The 23,874-nt window shown below is 47.1% G+C and overlaps 1 protein-coding gene across 2 annotated transcripts in view; it reads right to left on the bottom strand.

The window, feature by feature from the left end:
* The window catches only part of LOC144100731 (uncharacterized), a 308,214-nt gene that overhangs the window by 55,661 nt on the left and 228,679 nt on the right, over nucleotides 1-23,874 (bottom strand). For both annotated transcript variants that reach the window (XM_077633568.1, XM_077633569.1), the window contains one exon: nucleotides 18,457-18,554. In XM_077633568.1, the coding sequence (XP_077489694.1) occupies nucleotides 18,457-18,554 (98 nt within the window). The remainder of the gene's footprint in view (nucleotides 1-18,456; nucleotides 18,555-23,874) is intronic.

Below are 23,874 nucleotides of genomic sequence, written 5' to 3'. Positions count from 1 at the left end.
CGAGAACCTTCTCCACAAGATAAAGAAAGGCAAGCGCAGTTGAGAGCTTCAGCGCTTGCCGAGTACAAAGCCGAAGGTGGTTCCATGCATGCACAATGTCAGTCACAATTAAAAAAAAGAGTTAAACAGGCATGATTTTCCGGTGGTATTTACGGCCCCAAAAAGCTCGCTGGGTTATGCCAAAGGATTACCGAGGAAAGAGCCCCCCAAGGACATGCACAAAGAGACATGCTGTTCAGTTCGTGAAATATGCCACGGGCATGGTCTATCAAATCCCGCTCAAGTGTGGACGCGTGTATGTCGGCCAAACTGGACGCTGCGTCAATGAACGCGCCGGGGAGCATTCTCTTTCTATACAAAAAAGAGAAGGGGCGAACTTGCCCGCTTCTTGCATTTTGTGCCTTGATTGTGAGCCGCTGCTAAAAAACATCAAGATTCTGGGCAAGAGTAAAAACCAAACAGCCCGCGAACATTTAGAAGCATTCCACATCAAAGAAAAAGGCAATAATTGTGTTAGCGATACCTCTGTCACCTTATATGATAGGGAAAAGAATTTTCTCCGTGGCTTTTTTTTTTTAGTTTGAAAGTTTATTGAAAAAGATGCATAGGTAAGATGTACATAAATTGATTATTACAGAAGGAGATCCCAAAGTGAAAACTGTCAGGGGGACCTCCTGTAATTAATTGCATATTTGAAGTAGGATAAATATATGGCAGATAGCAATTACATAGCGGAACACAGGTGCAATGAAAAGTAAGATCTGAAATAACAGTTTAGTCATGCTCAATTTTAAAAACACATTTAGCAAACACAAAAAGAGAACATAAAACAAGCACTCGTGCAATAGAAGTCGTACACAATACTAACAGGTTTCACTGGCGTGGCAATTGAAGGCAATTATGTAGTACATAGTTTTTCAAGTTTTTATGGAATTGTGCTTCGGTGCGGAATGATTTGATGGTTGCGGGTAGCGAGTTCCAGACAGTGATTGCTGAAAATAAAGCGTACTGTTTGCCATAATTAGTTTTGACATTCGGAAGCAAAAGATTATGTTGTTCAGCGAATCTAGTATTATTAACGTTACACAAACAGGAACCTGTAAATATAGGGAGAGTAGTGCTATTGTGACGGGCGCGATAAATTAATAAACCTAGTTTCGGTTGGAGTGAACAAAGGAGAGGTAAGATATTGAGCCGGCGGTAAAGGATGCGGATACTGGATGCGGTGTATGAGATGAATGTCATTATTCTAACGGATTGGTTTTGAAGATGACACAAAGAAGAAAGATGGGTATAGTACGTGTTACCCCACGATCATAAACAGTAATTGAGGTGGCTATGAATGAATGCATAATAAAGTGAGCGAAGAATATGCTGTTGGAAATAATAATTGCTAATAGATTTAGTGTGAAGGTTAAATTTTAAATGGGAATCAAGCGTCACACCGAAAAATGTTACAGAACTTGATGGGAGAATAATGTGATTATATAGGTATACATCTGGAACGCTGACAAGTCGTTTGTGTTCTGAATGAAATATCATTAGCTTTGTTTTAATTGGGTTTATTTGTAAAAGATTGCTGTGGCACCATTCCATTACATTTATAAGGTCGGCATTAATTTTTGATGTTAGGTCACTTAAGTTATCGCTAGAAGAAAATATGGTAGTGTCATCTGCATACAGAAGGCAGTCAGTGTTATTGAGGCATTTTTGCAGATCATTAATGTAAATTAAGAATAGAAGGGGGCTTAAAACAGATCCTTGCGGAACTCCTTGATTAATTGTAATTGGTTGGGAAAAAGTATTCGATATTTGTACAAACTGAGTTCTGTCAGCGAGGTAATTACGTAGTAAACTAAGAGTGGGCCCACAAATTCCCAGCGCTTCTAGTTTTAAAAGAAGTATGGGATGATTGATTGTATCAAATGCCTTCGTAAAATCAATGAATAAAGCTGCCGCCCAAAGTCCGTTATCAATGAAGTGTTTAATTTTGTCAGTAAATTGTATCAGTGCGAGCTCAGTGGAATAGTTAGATCGAAAACCACATTGATGAGGTATCAGAAGGCTGAATTTTAGAAGGTAGTTCATTAGACGGTTAACAACGTGCTTTTCGATTACTTCACTGAAAAATGGAAGAATAGTTATCGGACGATAATTAGCGAAACTGTATTTATCGCCTCTCTTATGTATAGGAATAACTTTGCCGTTTTTAAGTTGATCTGGACAAGTCACCAGACTTAAACATCTTATTGATAATATTAGTGAGAACGGGCGACAGTTCGTGTGCAACAAGTTTAATTTTAGATGGAAGGATAGAATCTAAGCCACACCTGGTATTTTTTAAGCTGGTTATTACGTTTATAACTTCATCTGGGGATGTTGGACGCAAATATAAAGAGAAAGGACAACGAGTGGGTCGCATGATTTCAGCGGTAGGCGTTTTGACAAGCTGTGAAAAAAATGAGTTAAACGCATTTGCTATGTCCGTAGGGTTAGTTAAACTACGCGTACCATCATTAATTTCTGTAACGTTGCCGTTTTGGTCCGAGAGATTTAAAAACTCCTTAATCAATTGCCAGTTCTTATGAGTGTTGTGTCCATTTTTAAGTATTTCGTTTTCATAGTAATCCTTTTACGATGTTTAATTAGAGAAGATAGCGTTTTTGAGTAGATTTTGCATCTTTGTTTTAAAGCGAGGTTGAACGGTTGCGCTTTCACTTTGTTGTGAAGGTTATTTTTTTCTAATAGAGCGTAGTATTCCGTTAGTCATCCATGGATTTCGCGGTGCAGAATACCATTTTACCAGTGACGTTACTGTTGTGCATGCGTCAACTGCATCGATTAATTTCTTCGAAAAAATGTTATACGAAGCGTTAGCGCAGTTTTCTTGCAACACATCTGTCCAGTCAACATTGGCTATCAAATCAATAAATCTGTTTTGTCGAAGGAGTATCTATGTGATTTTTTCGTTGCGCTTTCATTTGAGCTGTCTATAAGCAAGAATACCGGGTAGTGATCAGTTATATTGAATCTAATGACTCCGGGGGTTTGAGCTAAAAGGACGTTAGACAACACATGGTCGATTAGCGTATCATGTGAATCAGATGCACAAGAGTTGGAACGTCTAATAATGATTCAGTGCCATGACCGAGAAGAATGTTCATATATTCAGAGCAAGCATGATCAGCGGTATCAATAATGTTGATGTTCATATCCCCTACAATAATTATTTCTTTGTTTTCTTTGTATAAAGAAGTTAGAATGCTGTCCAGTTCTCTGCAAAAGTCGGTGTAAGATGTGGTCGGCGAACGATAAATGGAAGCAATGATAGTGTTCTTGGAACGGGAAAGAAAACTTCGGTCTAATTCAATCCAAACTGACTCGCACTTATCTGTGCTAAAATTGATGTCAGAGCGACGTTTGTACGAGATGGCGTTTGATATGAACATTGCCGAACCACCATGACGGTCTGATGAACGGTGGTTGTATTCAGCTTGATAATTTGGTATCGAAAATATTTTGTCATCTGAAGCTGACAACCATGTTTGCGATAAACAAATAAGGGAGAAGGTATGGTTGGCGAGGGTTAGAAAGTTTATCATATCGTCATAGTGCTTCGGCAGGCTGCGAGTGTTGAAATGGATGATAGATTTCTGCGATGATACTGAGTTTGCAAGAAAGTACTTTAACTGGTCAAGATCGTAATACATTGCAATGAGGAGCGGGACCCGCGTGCAGTGAAGGTTTGATTATGTGAACATAGCGAGGTCATCGAATCCGGAGATTCGGTACACGCGCCTGTCTTCGGCCTTGCGAGCCTTGATACGGCAGTTATCAACCCAAAGGAATTTCCAGCCTTTTTCCTTTTTTAGAGCCAGTGCTTTTGCGAACAGGCGCTTTTTTTCCGGAGTTAGGTGGTCATTAACGTAAACGGACTTGTCAAGAATGGGTGCTGTGAAACCTATGGAACTTGTTGTAATGCGTGCTTTTTTCGCCTTCTTAACAAACTCGGTTTTCTTTTCGCGGGAGTAAAAGAGAACAATAATGTTCTCATCTTCCTTAGCTGGAACACGGTGGGCAACATCAATGTCTTCAGTGGTGACAGGGCACTCAATTTTTTTTCCAATTTCCTCAATGATGACGACACAGTTCTCGCCCTGAGTGGTAGGGACTCCTTTGACTTCTACATTGTTGATCCGGGAGTATTGCTCCAATTCGGACATTCTTTGAGCTAGTTGCTTGTTTGTTCGGATTAGGTCTTTATTCTCTTTTACGAGGTGGGCTTGCTCGTCCTTCATCTTTTCATACAATTCATTAAAAAGCTCAAGGCTGCTGCGCAGCTCGCCTACTTCCTTTCGCAACGCGTCGACATCCTTCGAAAGCTCAACATTTGTAGGCATCATAAAACAGCAAGTGGCAGCAGTGGTGCGGCAAAAAAACAAAAACAAATAATACTTTATAAATAGATTCCACACGAACCTGCGTAGGCGTAGAGCAGTGTAAGACGCTGTTTCACCGCCGCAACCGCTGCCGCCAAATATCTGTCAGTACGATGGCGCGCTGCTTTTGTAGACGGGTCCAGAGGGGGTGGGACCGGAGGGGTGCTCTTGCGGGGGCGCTGGTGGGCAGTCAGGTGCTGCTGGGTAATCAGGTGATGGCTAACGCTGTGTCATGAGCGGTCGCTGCACGAGCGCTGCTGCAGAATCAGGAGGTGTGGATCCGACCTGCATAGGCGTAGAGCAGTATAAGACGCTGTTTAACCGCCGCGACCGCTGCCGCCAAATGGCTGTCAGTACGATGGGGCGCTGCTTTTGTAGACGGGTCCAGAGGGGGTGGGACCGGAGGGGTGCTCTTGCGGGGCCGCTGGTGGGCAGTCAGGTGCTGCTGGGTAATCAGGTGATGGCTAACGCTGTGTCATGAGCGGTCGCTGCACGAGCGCTCCTGCAGAATCAGGAGGTGTGGATCCGACTTGCGTAGGCGTAGAGCAGTATAAGACGCTGTTTCACCGCCGCGACCGCTGCCGCCAAATATCTGTCAGTACGATGGGGCGCTGCTTTTGTAGACGTGTTCAGAGGGGGTGGGACCGGAGGGGTGCTCTTGCGGGGGCGCTGGTGGGCAGTCAGGTGCTGCTGGGTAATCAGGTGATGGCTAACGCTGTGTCATGAGCGGTCGCTGCACGAGCGCTGCTGCAGAATCAGGAGGTGTGGATCCGACCTGCGTAGGCGTAGAGCAGTATAAGACGCTGTTTAACCGCCGCGACCGCTGCCGCCAAATATCTGTCAGTACGATGGGGCGCTGCTTTTGTAGACGGGTCCAGAGGGGGTGGGACCGGAGGGGTGCTCTTGCGGGGGCGCTGGTGGGCAGTCAGGTGCTGCTGGGTAATCAGGTGATGGCTAACGCTGTGTCATGAGCGGTCGCTGCACGAGCGCTGCTGCAGAATCAGGAGGTGTGGATCCGACCTGCGTAGGCGTAGAGCAGTGTAAGACGCTGTTTCACCGCCGCGACCGCTGCCGCCAAATATCTGTCAGTACGATGGGGCGCTGCTTTTGTAGACGGGTCCAGAGGGGGTGGGACCAGAGGGGTGCTCTTGCGGGGGCGCTGGTGGGCAGTCAGGTGCTGCTGGGTAATCAGGTGATGGCTAACGCTGTGTCATGAGCGGTCGCTGCACGAGCGCTGCTGCAGAATCAGGAGGTGTGGATCCGACCTGCGTAGGCGTAGCGCAGTATAAGACGCTGTTTCACCGCCGCGACCGCTGCCGCCAAATATCTGTCAGTACGATGGGGCGCTGCTTTTGTAGACGGGTCCAGAGGGAGTGGGACCGGAGGGGTGCTCTTGCGGGGGCGCTGGTGGGCAGTCAGGTGCTGCTGGGTAATCAGGTGATGGCTAACGCTGTGTCATGAGCGGTCGCTGCACGAGCGCTGCTGCAGAATCAGGAGGTGTGGATCCGACCTGCGTAGGCGTAGAGCAGTATAAGACGCTGTTTAACCGCCGCGACCGCTGCCGCCAAATATCTGTCAGTACGATGGGGCGCTGCTTTTGTAGACGGGTCCAGAGGGGGTGGGAACGGAGGGGTGCTCTTGCGGGGGCGCTGGTGGGCAGTCAGGTGCTGCTGGGTAATCAGGTGATGGCTAACGCTGTGTCATGAGCGGTCGCTGCACGAGCGCTGCTGCAGAATCAGGAGGTGTGGATCCGACCTGCGTAGGCGTAGAGCAGTATAAGACGCTGTTTAACCGCCGCGACCGCTGCCGCCAAATATCTGTCAGTACGATGGGGCGCTGCTTTTGTAGACGGGTTCAGAGGGGGTGGGACCGGAGGGGTGCTCTTGCGGGGGCGCTGGTGGGCAGTCAGGTGCTGCTGGGTAATCAGGTGATGGCTAACGCTGTGTCATGAGCGGTCGCTGCACGAGCGCTGCTGCAGAATCAGGAGGTGTGGATCCGACCTGCGTAGGCGTAGAGCAGTATAAGACGCTGTTTCACCGCCGCGACAGCTGCCGCCAAATATCTGTCAGTACGATGGGGCGCTGCTTTTGTAGACGGGTCGAGAGGGGGTGGGACCGGAGGGGTGCTCTTGCGGGGGCGCTGGTGGGCAGTCAGGTGCTGCTGGGTAATCAGGTGATGGCTAACTCTGTGTCATGAGCGGTCGCTGCACGAGCGCTGCTGCAGAATCAGGAGGTGTGGATCCGACCTGCGTAGGCGTAGAGCAGTATAAGACGCTGTTTAACCGCCGCGACCGCTGCCGCCAAATATCTGTCAGTACGATGGGGCGCTGCTTTTGTAGACGGGTCCAGAGGGGGTGGGAACGGAGGGGTGCTCTTGCGGGGGCGCTGGTGGGCAGTCAGGTGCTGCTGGGTAATCAGGTGATGGCTAACGCTGTGTCATGAGCGGTCGCTGCACGAGCGCTGCTGCAGAATCAGGAGGTGTGGATCCGACCTGCGTAGGCGTAGAGCAGTATAAGACGCTGTTTCACCGCCGCGACCGCTGCAGCCAAATATCTGTCAGTACGATGGGGCGCTGCTTTTGTAGACGGGTCCAGAGGGGGTGGGACCGGAGGGGTGCTCTTGCGGGGCCGCTGGTGGGCAGTCAGGTGCTGCTGGGTAATCAGGTGATGGCTAACGCTGTGTCATGAGCGGTCGCTGCACGAGCGCTGCTGCAGAATCAGGAGGTGTGGATCCGACCTGCGTAGGCGTAGAGCAGTATAAGACGCTGTTTCACCGCCGCGACCGCTGCCGCCAAATATCTGTCAGTACGATGGGGCGCTGCTTTTGTAGACGGGTTCAGAGGGGGTGGGACCGGAGGGGTGCTCTTGCGGGGGCGCTGGTGGGCAGTCAGGTGCTGCTGGGTAATCAGGTGATGGCTAACGCTGTGTCATGAGCGGTCGCTGCACGAGCGCTGCTGCAGAATCAGGAGGTGTGGATCCGACCTGCGTAGGCGTAGAGCAGTGTAAGACGCTGTTTCACTGCCGCGACCGCTGCCGCCAAATGGCTGTCAGTACGATGGCGCGCTGCTTTTGTAGACGGGTCCAGAGGGGGTGGGACCGGAGGGGTGCTCTTGCGGGGGCGCTGGTGGGCAGTCAGGTGCTGCTGGGTAATCAGGTGATGGCTAACGCTGTGTCATGAGCGGTCGCTGCACGAGCGCTGCTGCAGAATCAGGAGGTGTGGATCCGACCTGCGTAGGCGTAGAGCAGTATAAGACGCTGTTTAACCGCCGCGACCGCTGCCGCCAAATATCTGTCAGTACGATGGGGCGCTGCTTTTGTAGACGGGTCCAGAGGGGGTGGGACCGGAGGGGTGCTCTTGCGGGGGCGCTGGTGGGCAGTCAGGTGCTGCTGGGTAATCAGGTGATGGCTAACGCTGTGTCATGAGCGGTCGCTGCACGAGCGCTGCTGCAGAATCAGGAGGTGTGGATCCGACCTGCGTAGGCGTAGAGCAGTATAAGACGCTGTTTAACCGCCGCGACCGCTGCCGCCAAATGGCTGTCAGTACGATGGGGCGCTGCTTTTGTAGACGGGTCCAGAGGGGGTGGGACCGGAGCGGTGCTCTTGCGGGGGCGCTGGTGGGCAGTCAGGTGCTGCTGGGTAATCAGGTGATGGCTAACGCTGTGTCATGAGCGGTCGCTGCACGAGCGCTGCTGCAGAATCAGGAGGTGTGGATCCGACCTGCGTAGGCGTAGAGCAGTATAAGACGCTGTTTAACCGCCGCGACCGCTGCCGCCAAATATCTGTCAGTACGATGGGGCGCTGCTTTTGTAGACGGGTCCAGAGGGGGTGGGACCAGAGGGGTGCTCTTGCGGGGGCGCTGGTGGGCAGTCAGGTGCTGCTGGGTAATCAGGTGATGGCTAACGCTGTGTCATGAGCGGTCGCTGCACGAGCGCTGCTGCAGAATCAGGAGGTGTGGATCCGACCTGCGTAGGCGTAGAGCAGTGTAAGACGCTGTTTCACTGCCGCGACCGCTGCCGCCAAATGGCTGTCAGTACGATGGCGCGCTGCTTTTGTAGACGGGTCCAGAGGGGGTGGGACCGGAGGGGTGCTCTTGCGGGGGCGCTGGTGGGCAGTCAGGTGCTGCTGGGTAATCAGGTGATGGCTAACGCTGTGTCATGAGCGGTCGCTGCACGAGCGCTGCTGCAGAATCAGGAGGTGTGGATCCGACCTGCGTAGGCGTAGAGCAGTGTAAGACGCTGTTTCACTGCCGCGACCGCTGCCGCCAAATATCTGTCAGTACGATGGCGCGCTGCTTTTGTAGACGGGTCCAGAGGGGGTGGGACCGGAGGGGTGCTCTTGCGGGGGCGCTGGTGGGCAGTCAGGTGCTGCTGGGTAATCAGGTGATGGCTAACGCTGTGTCATGAGCGGTCGCTGCACGAGCGCTGCTGCAGAATCAGGAGGTGTGGATCCGACCTGCGTAGGCGTAGAGCAGTATAAGACGCTGTTTCACCGCCGCGACCGCTGCCGCCAAATGGCTGTCAGTACGATGGGGCGCTGCTTTTGTAGACGGGTCCAGAGGGGGTGGGACCGGAGGGGTGCTCTTGCGGGGGCGCTGGTGGGCAGTCAGGTGCTGCTGGGTAATCAGGTGATGGCTAACGCTGTGTCATGAGCGGTCGCTGCACGAGCGCTGCTGCAGAATCAGGAGGTGTGGATCCGACCTGCGTAGGCGTAGAGCAGTATAAGACGCTGTTTCACCGCCGCGACCGCTGCCGCCAAATGGCTGTCAGTACGATGGGGCGCTGCTTTTGTAGACTGGTCCAGAGGGGGTGGGACCGGAGGGGTGCTCTTGCGGGGGCGCTGGTGGGCAGTCAGGTGCTGCTGGGTAATCAGGTGATGGCTAACGCTGTGTCATGAGCGGTCGCTGCACGAGCGCTGCTGCAGAATCAGGAGGTGTGGATCCGACCTGCGTAGGCGTAGAGCAGTATAAGACGCTGTTTCACCGCCGCAACCGCTGCCGCCAAATATCTGTCAGTACGATGGCGCGCTGCTTTTGTAGACTGGTCCAGAGGGGGTGGGACCGGAGGGGTGCTCTTGCGGGGGCGCTGGTGGGCAGTCAGGTGCTGCTGGGTAATCAGGTGATGGCTAACGCTGTGTCATGAGCGGTCACTGCACGAGCGCTGCTGCAGAATCAGGAGGTGTGGATCCGACCTGCGTAGGCGTAGAGCAGTATAAGACTGTTTCACCGCCGCAACCGCTGCCGCCAAGCTGGCTTGACTTGTCATTCCCTTCTTTTTTCTCCCCTTTCTTTTCCACGTGTGAATACTGCATATATATGCTGTTGTGATAACAGTAAATTCATTTGATAGTTTGCGCTCTATCTGTCATCTTCTGTTTTTTCCTGTGTATGTCTTGTAGTGTGCGCAACTCCATCCCACGAAAGCTACGCACCAACTCGCCCAGCAGGAAGTTATTCTAAATAAGCCATAGAAAATAGAGCAAATATGTGGGTAGAAAGGTAACATTACAATTCTATGCCAACAGGGTAGAATTGGACATCACGAAGACTAGGTATGCAATATTTTGAGCTAAATATAACGTCCAAGAACATGAGCCAACCATATTATACAACTGAAATATTATACGAGTACAGTCAATAAATTCCCTGGGGTTGTATTTAATGAATACCTCTTGTCGACCAACCACGTTAATCAAGCAACAAACAATTATATGATCAGTTATTCTAAATATATTTAAGCTTCTATTACAAGTATGGCTTAAAAAACAAGTTTATTTAAGTTTAATTCAATCGCATCTTGATTAATGTTTGCTGGTATAGGGCGGTACACCACAAACTAATTTAAATTCTTTATTTCTATTATAAAAAAATACCTAAGAGCAACTGCTAAGTTCGGTTGTTTAGAAAACACGGACCCGTGGTAGACCAGTTTGGAGCTATTAACCATTTTAAGTTAAAAACTCTTCGGCTGGCTCTTAAGGTATATAACACATTTTATCACGATCCTTGTTTTTCGCAGCAGCAGAAATACCGGAAAGCCCTTATAACCTTCGGCACATTAAATTTAGAGCCCCAAAAGCAAGAGCAAAAACATTTTTAAAACCATCATCATCATCATCATCATCGTCAGCCCGACTACACCCACTGCTGGGCAAAGGCCTCTCCCATGTCTCTCATAAACCCTGTCCTTTGCCAGCTGCGTCCACCCTTAGCCTGCAAACTTCTTATGGTACCTTCGACTGGTCGCTTCAGAGCGCTCTGTAGCGCTCTGAGAGGCGAACGCACATTCGGCTGGTCGCAATCTGGCGCTCTGACCACGTTCGGCTGGCTCTCGCTCAGAGCTGCTCGAGACGCTCCGGCTTTTTTCTCGGAGCGACTGGGCGCTCCCGCAGAGTTGTGGTTACGTGACAGATATTCGCCCTATTTCGACGGCCACCGGTTATTCTGCATCGACGAATGCGAAGGCGCCAATAGTTCCGTTTCTTTCTGGAGGTTGGTCCTTCCTACGCGATTTTTGTGCCGTAATATATCATGGCAAAGCGAAAGCAGATCGCGACATTTGGCGCCCCGTCAAAGCTTCTTCTGGACTTAGGAGACAGCAGTGACTCCACTAGTTCAGACGAAGACTGTGGAGCTTACGAGCTGATGTTCGTCAAACTCTTCGGTGCTCCTAAAAAAATACCGAAAGTAACAAACTACTTGGAGACAGTAGTGCGGCTTTACTCCGAGGAAGAGGTAAGAAAAAGATACGTGAACATTATGAAAGCGGCTGTCTATAAATGCCTGTTCTGAACCAGTTTCGCAGGAATTTTCGTCTCCCTGAGAAGACATGCCGTGAGCTAATCGAGAGATTCGCGGTGTCTCGGTTTTACCCCTCGGACAGAACTCACCGTGGCTCTGCGGTGAAAACTGCAGAAGAGCACATTCTCTTCTTTCTTTGGTGAGCAGTCTTTTGTTTATTCTGTGTACTGAATCGAGAAAAAAATATGTTCTTGGGGTGCGTTTCCCGTGCTGTTTTGTACATACCAAGTCGATTGGCCGGATGACTATTCTTTAAAGCGATAAAAAAATACTGTATATCCGTATTTTGCTGCCATTATTTTTTGGTAAAATGACAGGATTGCACTTAAGTGTGTCCTCCATTTATCACTTGAAATTTTGTTTATTTAAAAATTTCTTTTAAAAGTTTTTGCTAATTTTATTCTGTTTAGAGTTTATTATTTATTTTATTTTTCTTATAATAAGTAAGCCTTCTAAGCATTTACATCGTTTTTCATTGAATTAGTAACAAAAACTGCTCCAAACACAGCATTTATTTTCATTAATTAAATTTAATTATTTGCAATTCAGCAACCGAACTTTTTTTCATTTTCAGGAACTACTCACGCACTGCCTAACACAATCAAAGTTTTGCACATTTATCTCCACAGAATGACATAGTCGTGCAGACAGAATTTGTGCACAATTCTTGCTGACGCAACATAAACATAAAATGCTTTCACATTAATAATTATTTAAACTCCACGACTGATGTCTACTGACTATTCGCGAACTATATTGCAGTCGAGGGTATCACTAGGAAATAATAAAAAAAAGATGCCAAAGAAGCTTCACTGTATATAACCACTCTTTAGCACCGGGATAAACATAATCCCATTCATTGCCTGACAAATATGTGATTTCTGCTGGAACTAAAGAGTTTTTGCTGCCGCCACCACCTTTCCGTCATATATCCTTCCTCCTCATTCTTGTAGCAGGCGATTGTTGCAGCTGATAATACGGCATGTCAACCACGCCTATTCAAAACTTGCACAGGTTTCCTAGAAGGCGGCAGTGGGAAAAATAAGGATTTCCTTACATCTTTTTATCTGCCTCTTCGATCGTGCTTTATGAAGTGCTTCAGTGTCTGGAGTGCAGCCAGGCACTTCAAAGTGCTCTGCAGGGATGAAGCACAGGGCATCTCCGCACACATATCTTTGCGCTGACGCTCTATGTATGTACACTAGTTCCTTTGGCCTTTCCTGTGGTTGTCTTTTTATGCGCAACATGGTTTCTTCAAAAGCTATGTACACTATTCTTATGTAATGATAATTTCCAGGTACGCTGGCAACAAGGCGTCAATGCGGCAAGTAGCCACCCTTTTCGACACGGCCGAATCAACAGTGCAAGTGGTAATCACAAGAGTGATGAAATTTCTGTGTGACATTGTCCCAAAAATCATTTACTTTGGAAGCGACAAAGAAGCTGTGGCTCAAGAATTTGAGAAAGTAAGTCTCTTGTACGATGTTGCAATTCGTTAGGACTGACGCTTGGGTGAGTTGGTATGCCAATTAGACAAGGACTGAAGGAAAAAGTGCCCGTCTATGTGTTTCTTCCTTTAGTCCTTGTCTAATTCGCACTGTTCTTCCTGATGATGTTACAAGCTTTCTAGGCATTCTTTTTTTCTAGGTCTGCCTAACAGTTGTGGGCAGGTAGCTGACGCAATTTCTTCTTAGGTTGAAAGTCAAACTCTCAGGATTTATACAGTAGAGAAGAAGAAAGCATGGAAGTAGCATGCATATAATGTTACACAGAAATGTCATCTTATGCATCTAATGCGTTTAAGATTGCTGGCTTTCCGAATGTGGCTGGCTGCATTGACGGCACCTATGTTTGTATGCGATGTCCAGACAACAAGGTGAAGTCTACCAATGTAAGCAGACATGACCAGGTGTCACTGACAATGCAAGGAATTTGCGACTCAAGGTGCAGATTTCTGGACGTTTTCACTGGAACACCCAGCAAAATACACGATGCCAGAGGCCTGAGGCTGTCTACAGTGCAGGAAGAACTGCCAGTGGTTTGCGAAAATAACAAGTATCACATCTTAGGCGATGCAGCATATCCTATAAGGGAATATATGATCACACCTTTCAGGAATTATGGCACCATGAATCGGGCAATGATTTCTTTAAACTACCGCCATGCTGCAACACGAGTGAAAATTGAAAACGCATTTGGAATGCTAAAGCTACGATTTCGGAAGCTGCGGTTTGTGGAATTTCACACTGTGGACAAGATAACCCAGCTCATCCTGAGTTGCTGTGTCTTTCATAACATTTGCCTGGACGCTGGCGACTGTGATGTGCCAAGTGATGACGATATGGATGGAAGGCATTGCAGGCACAAGCAAGGAGACTCGGCAACAGACCAGCAGACACCGCAAACTGCTCGTGAAAGTGCCCTTCGGAGGCTTGGAGAACTGAAAAGGGAAGCTCTGGCACAGCTCTTTTGAAGCTGCAATGATGTTGAGAACAAACGATTGCATTGCCCAAACTTTTATCGCGCTTTTAATTGCTCAAACTTTTATTGCACTTTTATGAACACATGTTGTGACTTTCAACAGGTATGAGCAAAGCATTCCTCACTACAGCACTGTTTGACAAGGAATATTTTTGAATTAATATGCTCTTTCAATCAAGAACAATTTCTTATTTTGAGTTCAAAATATCCTTCAGCACTGCCATTTGCTTCGCATGAGCTTTCAGTAGTGCGTGGTGCCTATCCACTTTTCTCTGTTCTCTTTCTTCGCGCCGAGCTTCTTTTTCATTGTTGATCTTTCGCATTTCCTCAAAAAATAATGCCATTTCCTGCATCCTAGATGTGCTCGGGCGCATCTTTCTGTCTGTGCGGTACCTTTTATTTTCTTTCTCCTGAAATGATGAACCAGAATCTACCGTAGGGTCATCAGATAATATATCATTGACGCTTTCCTCGATGCCATCAGAGCAGCTGACATTCGAAGGAGCTGCACTAGCAGTGTTTGAGGTGGTATTTTTGTATGAAACTTTTCCCACACCTCGCAGAACTTCAGGCTCAATGCTGTCATCAATTGCTCTGATAGCTGCAAATTCTTCTTCATACGACACTGCACAGCGAGACTGCCCAGAAGTTTCATTATTTCTGTCCTCATTGCGTTTTCGTTTGGCCAGCGTCTTGAACCTTGTCTCACACTGAACTCCTGTGCGAATGACTCCAAGAACTCTCAGTATGTCTTGAGCAATCTGCTCATACATCATCTTCTTGCTGCGGAACCTCCTTTGAGGCCCCACTTGTGGCGTATAGCGTACATAACTGTCCAGAAGCAGCTTTGTTTCACCTGTAGTCCATGGTCCTGTCACAAGAAATGAATAAAAAAAAATTAGCACATTCGTAACATTTGATGCTTGCCGTTAGCTTTCTCTACTATAGATGCAAAATACACATGCACTAATACTACTGCATGACAAATGTTATTACAGACATGCAAGGCTTTGCAAGAAGGTAAATGATTTGAAATCGAAGACGTGAGATTGCACCTGGCGGTATATATACATACCATAAGGTGAGGTCATGCTGCTGCTCGACTGCTCATTTTCAGGCACTGTGTGCAGCTGTACTTGATTTTCGCTTCCTTGGCTCTCTGTTCAGGAACAAAAATTGGGAAACATTTAAATTACTTCCTCACGCATGGATGATAGACAGAAGGTAATTTATGCCTGCTGAGTCTGCCACAGAAACCGTCAAAAAGAAATATTCACAATACGTAAAGCGTGTTAAATCCAATAGCTGTCAAGAACAAAATAACCCACGTCCTCAGCCCTGTAATCAACTTTTCAATGCATATACTTTCCTGATGAGCTGACATAACCGATGAACTTTATTATGGTTTTGTTTCTGGTTTATGGTAGTTTACCATCCAAAGTGACTTAGGCTGTGAGGGACGCTGTAGTGGAGGGCTCCGGAAATTTCGACCACCTGGTGTTCTTTAACGAGCACTGACATCGCACAGTACACGGGCCTCTAGAATTTCGCCTCCATCAAAATTCTACCACCGCGGCCGAGATCGCACCCGCGTCTTTCGGGACAGCACGTGCCATAGCCACTGAGCCACCGCGGAGGCTGCAGCTTGTTATGAACCCGGTACTAAATTTCATGTGGGAACACATTACATTTTGGAGTTCCGCTCTTGCTGACGATTCCACTGCATATTATCAAGTTTCGCTATGTACACATACCACTCCGCGCTGCCCGAAAAAACCACCTGGGCCATTGTTGAATCGGGCTGAAGTGTACGTTTTATACTGGCCGACACTCCGCGTAATCGTGCAACGATCAGGCTTTTGGCGGCTCAAGCCGCCGTGCGGCCTCGGTGCCCATACCTAGTTGTGCACGAAAAAGCCGCCGCTAGCCATCAATACTTCCTCTGACACATATGTACCATCGCACGGAGTACGACTTGTAACAGGTATCAGATGGAACGAGCACATGCTACGGGGCAGAGAGCCCGGCACTGCTGCTAAGTCGTGAACGTACTGCAAGCCTACTACACAGCTGACGAGCAGCGTGCCCGCATACTTGGTGCTGTGCACTGGCGCATTCATTCGCTATCAAGCGCACATGTCCAGGACAGGCCACAACGCAATTCGTAAATGCACCTAACAAATAAAGGTTGTTTCAAATGCGAAACTACAACGCTCGCAATTTCTACTGCCGCGGTGCACGCACCTGTTTCGCGCGGCCAGAGCGACAAGGTTCCAACGGAAAAGTAGGACATTTTTTACTACGACGCGCCACTTGTCGTAGAATTCACTCAGTCATAGCATGTGAAACTGCTTTATTAATGTGTGCTTCTAAAGTGAGGCGCCCACACCAGACCAAGCTGACCAAGCGACACAAAGCCTGAGCGCGGGAATGAGCCAGTTGTGGGTTTCAACGCACTGTGCTCACTCTTCGTATTGCAAACTTACCGTCGTAAAGGTAGAATAACAGCTGCTGCGCAGCAGTCGTCAGGGTGTCCATACTGGGAAGCTGTCAGTACGGTAGCGATACGTTCGTGGACTTTCGCTTGCACTTCGCAGGCAAACAGAAACTGTCACTCCTGTTGGGAGCGTTGCGGGCATCAGCTGCTCGGCGGCGCTGTGGTCTGTGATTGGAGGAAGTAGCCCTTTCCTGCGATTTCCGTCCCTCTCACTGCTCTGAAAAGCACTTGCACATTCGGCTGGCGAGTCTTGCATCCTCCTCCGATCGGGAGCTGCCCCCACTCCGGTCGCTCTAACTGAGAGAATCGGAGCGACCAGTCGAAGGTACCATTAATCTCATCCACCCACCTTATCTTCTGCCGCCCCCTGCTACGCTTACTTTCTCTTGGAATCCACTTCGTGACGCTTAAGGACCAGCGGTTATATTGCCTTCGCATTACATGCCCTGCCCAAGCCCATTTCTTCCTTTTGATTTCGACTAGGATATCATTAAGCCGCTTTTGTTCTCTCACCCACTCTGCCCGCTTCCGGTCTGTTAACCATTCAATATCAAATGACTGCTTTTTTAATAAAAACAGACACATTCATGACCTCCTGTACGAAAGTGAAAATGAAGAAATATACAAGAAAAATTATCAGGGCACTTAAGGTTGCTTACGTGCAGGAATTCGGAAGCATGGAACTTTCTAGAACGAAAGTTTTTTCCATGGCGCCTATAGGCATTGCGATTTTTCTGTTTGTTTTTATTTTTAATTTTTTAATGTGTTTATTTATTTCATTCTTGTTGTTCTTTCTTTTTATGTTAATCTATTTTTATTTTTTACCTTATATACGTTTAATATTTCCTTTCGTTTTTCATTTTTAACTTTCTTGTTTCTTTTATATCTAGTTTTTTGCTTAATACCAATTAATGACTAAATCACTATTTATTAATCAGCCATTACATCTAATTACTTTGTACTTAGTATGGAAACGTCCTCGTCTTGCATCCCACAGACCTGGGTTTTAAGGCAAAAGCCTTTAATGACTCATCGCTGTCCCTTCGTCCGGCCGCGAAATCTGTCACATTGTGAAGTCATCAACGGCATAATTGCTATAGCCCATACACACTTAGAAATTACTAAGTAATGGGAAACTAGTAATTAGTCAATGAGTTATTAAATCATTAGTCATTTGTCATTTAGTAAAAATAAAAAATAATAAAAGTAAAGGAAAAAATAGAAATACAACATAAACAAACTACACACACACACACACACACACACATAATATATACACAAGAAGGTAAGATAAATAGAATTAAAAATGTAAAATGGCAAGAGAACAAAAAAATCAAAACAAAACAAAAAATAATAAAAATTAAAACTAAAGAAAAACGTGACGTTTACAGGCGGCGTGGAAGAAAACCCGCGTTCTAGAAAGTTCCGTGCTTTCGCATTCCTGCTGGTAAGCAGACTTAAGCGCCCTCCGAATTTTTATTCCCGCCTACACCGCTATTTACTTCTATTTTTTTATTAACTGAGGCTGCTTCAAGGTCATACCCTGCACCGCAACATAACCTTCAATGTTTGTGCGCGAGAAGTGGAGCTGTCGCTCCAAAAAATAATTGCATTGCTGACTGCCTGATTTTTTTGTTCGGAAAAAGGTGTGGCACACTCCAAGATTTCTGAGAGTGAACCAATGCTATGTAAATAATAATGCTAATTTTCTATCTCTAGCGCAATTTATTACTACAGCTTGAATATGCTTAACAAATCTGCAGCTATTCTTACAAGTACTGTGCAGTTTTTCTTTTTAATACGTTCTTGTTAAACCCCTGCTCAAGCGATTGTGATATGTGATGGTTCTGTATTTTTTCCCATATTGTTCTGTTTGTTCACTGCATTTTTTTCGAGGTTGTTGGTGGATTTCTCTGCTTTTTTCTCACTGTGGCAAAAAGTGTGTTCATGAATGCTACATAACTTCTCTGTTTTTATTGCGCGTATGCGCCAAATAAACTCTGTTACACAGGGAGGAACGCTCTCGTCAAGCGTCGCGCATTCTGGCGAACTTCGTGAAGTGTATTCAAATGCACTTAATGTTAAAAGTTCGTCCGCTACAGCCTGGTTTTTCTTTCTGCGTTTGTTGTTTTGGGTTTCTTTGCTATCGCACATACTAGAGGTCGCTGCGAGTTATCCTGCACCAGTGGTTCTCCCAAATAGTTGAGCAGTGCAACGGCAGTGCTCGCCCTTGGCCTCTCCTCACCCACAAATGTGGCAACGAAGAAGGTGACGATGCAGGCCACGGCCATCAGCGAGAACAGCGCACAGATGTAGCCCCACTCTCGCTGCGTTCCCATGTGCCTGGAAAAAGAAAGATGCCACGCGCTGAGATGACGCACACTGAGCAGCGTATTGGCTCATGTTGACAGTCGGGCTACGGCCTGGTTGAGCACGAAGAGGTGAAAATGGGGAAAGAAGTGCCGATGAGAAAACAAGTCACGAAACTAAACGACTGTTACGTATTCTTCTCGGGCTCTCCTGTGACGGGGCAGGAAAGCGGGGAGGGGAGGGGGGGCGACGGTTTCACTTATTAATAAAGAAACGTCGTGCGCCCCAGAGGTTCAACCCTCCTTACGCTGTCGCTCAGAAGGCTGCACAACACCGAGAGCGCAGAAAGCGTTAGCATGAGGCAACGGGAGCTAAGCGTGCGTGACTTCACAACTGAGGAGTAGCAAACGCAGAGAACGGAGGAGCTGTCATCGCGTCCGAGCCAATCGCAGCGTGACATCATAGTCCGCAGCAGCTTCATTGCTATGGCTGATTCGCAGCAGGAGGAAAACACTCCCGCACAGCGCGGAGTTCAACAGCATGAAGACAACTGTCGAGCAGACAAGAACCTTCCATGGATAGGGAAGCCGATCGGCACCGGTTCCGAAGCAGCGCAGATGATTGACCCAAAATTGAAAATGGATGGCTGGTCCTTGATAAGACCATCCTTTGCCAATGCATTTCCAATATCGGGCCCATTACCCGTGCTGATTGGGTTTTGACCAGCTTCACTGACAGCTGAAGACTGTGTGCGCACTCGAACGGTGAAATCGCAGGCTGCCTTTGCCTAGCGTCAGCCTCCGACGACTGACTTGGGCGACTTGGGCAGCGCAGCACCTACTTTTAACGCTCTCGCTCAAGAGTTTACGGCTTTGTAGCCGTAAGTCTGCGCTTGGATGGATGCCAACAAAACCCTATATCAGCGCTCCCACAACGAGCTGTTCCTTTCGCTTTCGCCAAACCATCGGCTAGCTGCCCTCGTTAGCTCAGTTTGGAGAGCGACTGCCCCGGAAAGGTGGTCTGAAAAGTAAGCAGCTAACCTTAGCCCTGCTGAAAGTTTTTGCAGAGCAAACAAGGCCCAAACAATAGTGCAGGTTCCTTGTTGTGTCGCATGCGGCGAAAGTGTGCAGAATTGTGGAAAACCAATTTCCATTTTTTTTTTGCCCTGTGTCTAGGAAAAACCTCTCGTGGGGGAAAGCTATCAGGCACGTGTTCCTACTGGCCTTACTTTTCGTGTCTACCCGGAGAACGACACAATATAAAAGTTACCTACATTTTAAATTGGCGCATGTGGTCAATCACAAGCGGACAGTGGTTGTATCTCTGATCAACCTTTGCAGCGAGGTCTGCAAAGAAAAGCGTCATCTTCAACGACGAGATGAAACGAAGAGAATTTGATTTGCAAAAAAAAAACGGCTATCCCATTTCCTTCGTCTGGAAACCCGAAAAAAGTTTGGTACCACCAAAGCTGCCAGCTTTCGAGGACAGCGGAAGTAATTAAGAAACAAAAACAAAACGAGCCCCTGCCCCGCATGTAGCAGGAATCATCGAGGCGCTCTGCGCGTATTTTCCGCAAGCACGATGTCAATACCGCGCATGTTCCAATGAGCAGAATACCGACTAAGCTTGTTAACGTGAAACATCAGCCCCCTCTTTCCAAGTCTCCTGGCGTCGTTAGCGAATTCCACTACGCCAGTTTTTCATCAGTGTACATAGGCTAAACAAAATGCGTCACAAGAGAACACCGAAGCGACATGCGAAGCGAAAAATAATAAAGCACGCAATGGCTGAACATTAGAAGAAAAGTTGCCACGATAACTTCGAGGAAACGAAGATACTGACAGCGGAAAAGAATGTATTAGGCCACCAAATCTTCGAATCACTCATGATGCATGCAACGCTTAAAAGACTTAACAAGAACGATGACACATTGCATCCTGTATATGCGAAATCACCAAAATCACTTCTTCCTGCTACAAAAACTCGGATACGTGAGTTGGTTGCCTCACTGTTGGCAAGGGAGCCGCAGTGCTCCTAAAACGTAATTCTTTTTCTGACTATGATCAGTGACTAGTGTACCTCAGGTATGCCTACATTTCCGACAATAGCTTACAACCTTTACTTTCGACAGTAATGCGTGGTGTGGAATATACGACGGCACTATTATTGGTCTCGTGTTTTCTGAAAGCACGCTTACAGGAGAACGATGTGCTAACCATATCTACGATAGGCACTTCAGTATTTTCTTTTTGAAGTTCAACTGGCTAGCATCAGGGATATCCGGTCTCAGCACAGTGCTTCGGCGCATGGCAGCAGGAAATAGTGCAAGCTGTTGGATGCCGCTTTCCAGCAGCAGACAAGGGATAGTGTGGTACAGGACCGTTGTTTGGCCAACGTGGGTCGCCAGATTTAAACTCCAAGATTACTTCTTTTGGGGGTCAACCAAATCCCGTCTTTAGCGCTGTAGATATGGAAGTTAAAAACCAACTCGCCCAGCATACTCTTTTCCGGTCACGAGCCTTGAGTTGAGACAGCTTAGAGGAAAACATAAGGCTGCAACTCTGTTCAATATGCTGTGATAAAAAATACCACCAAGAAATTATTTATTTATTTATTTATTTATTTATTTTATTTATTCGTTCATTCTGTCAGCATATGCCAAGACAGGAGTTACGGTTTGCTATTTCCTTTCTTTACAATATAAAGTTGCTATGCAGCTAAGTACATGACGCTGCACATGCATAAATAATAACATGCATAACGTTCAGAAGAAAAGTAAAACATATCAAGAACAGAAAAAGGAACACAATATTAAAGCACCACGGTTAAAGAAAATTTCGCGCACATCATCAGTTCAAACAAACTCGAAATTTTACGCAAGAACTTGAAATAAAATAGTGAGGCTGTCAGCAATCGAGACACAAAAATCATAACTCGCAAACACACACGTGAAAATCGTAACTTCAACCGATTATACAAATTTGCAAAGTGCTTTCTCAGTGGCGTGCACGTTCGAAATATCCGGTTCTAAATTTTAGTGGTGTGACCCGTTTTAAATGCTTTGTCCTGATACGACCGGGATTCGGTTATACGATATATTATTCCCGTCTTGCCTTATATTTAGCGCTCAAGACATGAAGAAGGAATACGAGTCTACCAAGTTGCATTCTATGGTTCACTGTCGTGTACCCAGCTCTAAGTTACAGCGTGTGAGCTAAGAATAAACCTCAATGCCTTATTTTGCACTCACTCAGATTTAATCAAGCTTCGTGGGGTGTCCGGCTCCCAGATATGGTTATGGGGGCTTAACATCCCAAAGCGACTCTGGCTATAAGGGAAGCCGTAGTGAAGGCTACGGAAATTTAGACCACCGGAGTTCTTTAACGTTCCCTGACATCGAACAGTACACGGGCCTCCAGAATTTCGCCTCCATCAAAATTCCACCGCTGCGGCCGGGATCAAACCCGTGTCTTTCGGGTCAGCAGCCGAGCGCAATAACTAATCCGCAACGGCGGCTTTGCTCCCAGATATGGCTAGTATTAGTGAGACGAGGGAGTAGTCATTTTGTAAGCCATCACATTTACTTCAAGACAAATATATTCAGAAGAGGGCAAATACGGGCTGGTTGGTACATATTTTACGAATTGGAAAAACAGCGCAATCAAAGACGAAACACAAGAGAAGCACAAAACACCAGCGCTGACTATCAACCAAATGGTTTATTGCTACAGGTGAGGCAGCATATAAATGAAATGGCACGAGTAACAACACAAAATAAGCATGAGAGAAAGATACCGCACAACCACACAACTTGACTAAAAAAAAGGGGGCACGTCACTGATTAAGATACCCAAGTTCCTTTGATAGTAGATTTATCGATGGGCTGCTGATACAGGTGTTACCAACCTTTCTGATATGGCAAGCCTCCGAAATGAGCATTGTGGTCTCATCTTTATAACGGGCGATGTTAACGGTCCTATTGAGGTGCGCTTCGCAATCATCACACTCAGCACAGTGCACAGCAAGATGGTTTCTGCGAGACTTGTTCTATATATCTTTTGCATGTTCACGCAGTCTATCATTGATGCATCGTCCCGTCTCACCGATGTAAAAACTGCCACAAGAGGTCTGGATCTTGTAAACGACACCAACACGACACTGAACGAACTTCCGCTTATGCTTCTTCTGGCAGCGTTTTCTGCTTCTATCCTCATTAACACGCTTGCACAATCCGCTAAGTTTATTCCTGGCTGAAAAAACCAGCCTAATGCCTCCTTTGCTCACTATCTTCTTTAGATTGTGCGAAACTTTGTGCACATATGGGATGGACACTGTTCTTTTTCTTTCTGCCAGAACCGCATCGGTGCCCTAGATCTTTCGCAAACTACCTTCTGCAACAAGGGACTCAGCAACATTTGACACCATCTTCGTGGGGTATCCTGCTGCAGATAGCCTGTTCACCTGTGCGTGGAAACTGCCTTTTGTCTGATGCAGACATGATCTTTACAGTGCGGCTCTTAGGCATGCCTTAGCGATACCGCGCTTAACAATCTTTGAGTGAGCTGACCGGAAAGGGAGAAGGCTCTTCCTGGACCACGGCGAGTATGCCCAACAAATATGGTTGTTAGAAATTGTCAGTTCCATGTCTAAAAACCTGAGCCTATTATCAGAGGGGAGCTCTGAAGTCAACTGGAGGTCATGAAGTTCATAACAGAACCCGTCAGAAATCTCTGCAACCATTTGCTGTGCATCATTAGTGCGATATAAAATTAGAAAGTCATCAACATATCGCATTATCTTAACAATGGGCGCGTCATCGAGCTTAGTTCGAAGACGCCTGTCATACCTTGCTAGAAGTAAATCGCTTAGTACAGGAGCGATGCTCGAGCCAATGCAGACTCCTTGTTTTTAGATAAAAACTTGCTGTCTTTAGTGACAAAGGTTGATCTCATGTAAAAAGTTAGCAATTCTAAAAACCTGCTAACGTCCATTCCACATGCGTTTTGGAATTTTGTTACGCTAAAGCGGTCGATGCAAAGGCTGACTCCGGCGGTCACAGAGCGCTGAGGCAAGGAATAGTAAAGGTCCTTCACGTCAATCGAGAAAGCGCTTACATGTGGTGGGCACTCTTCCCAAAGGAAGTCTGAAACAGTCTCGGGCTTCCTGATGAGGAATGGGTCGCCCACCTCCAGGTGAGAAAGGCACTTCTGCAAGAAAACAGCGACTTCACGTTGCCACGTGCCTCTTTCAGACAAGAATTGCGCGGAATGGGCACTGATCCTTGTGTGTCTTCGCACTGATGAACATAGAAAGGCAGGTTCCTTTCGATGCCCCTACAGACGAAGCCAGCCTC

This window comes from Amblyomma americanum, chromosome 8 (genome assembly GCF_052857255.1).
Source record: "Amblyomma americanum isolate KBUSLIRL-KWMA chromosome 8, ASM5285725v1, whole genome shotgun sequence".
NCBI classification, from domain to species: domain Eukaryota; kingdom Metazoa; phylum Arthropoda; class Arachnida; order Ixodida; family Ixodidae; genus Amblyomma; species Amblyomma americanum.
The sequence above is the reverse complement of the archived record's forward strand: the minus strand, read 5'-3'. Positions and strand labels throughout refer to the sequence as shown.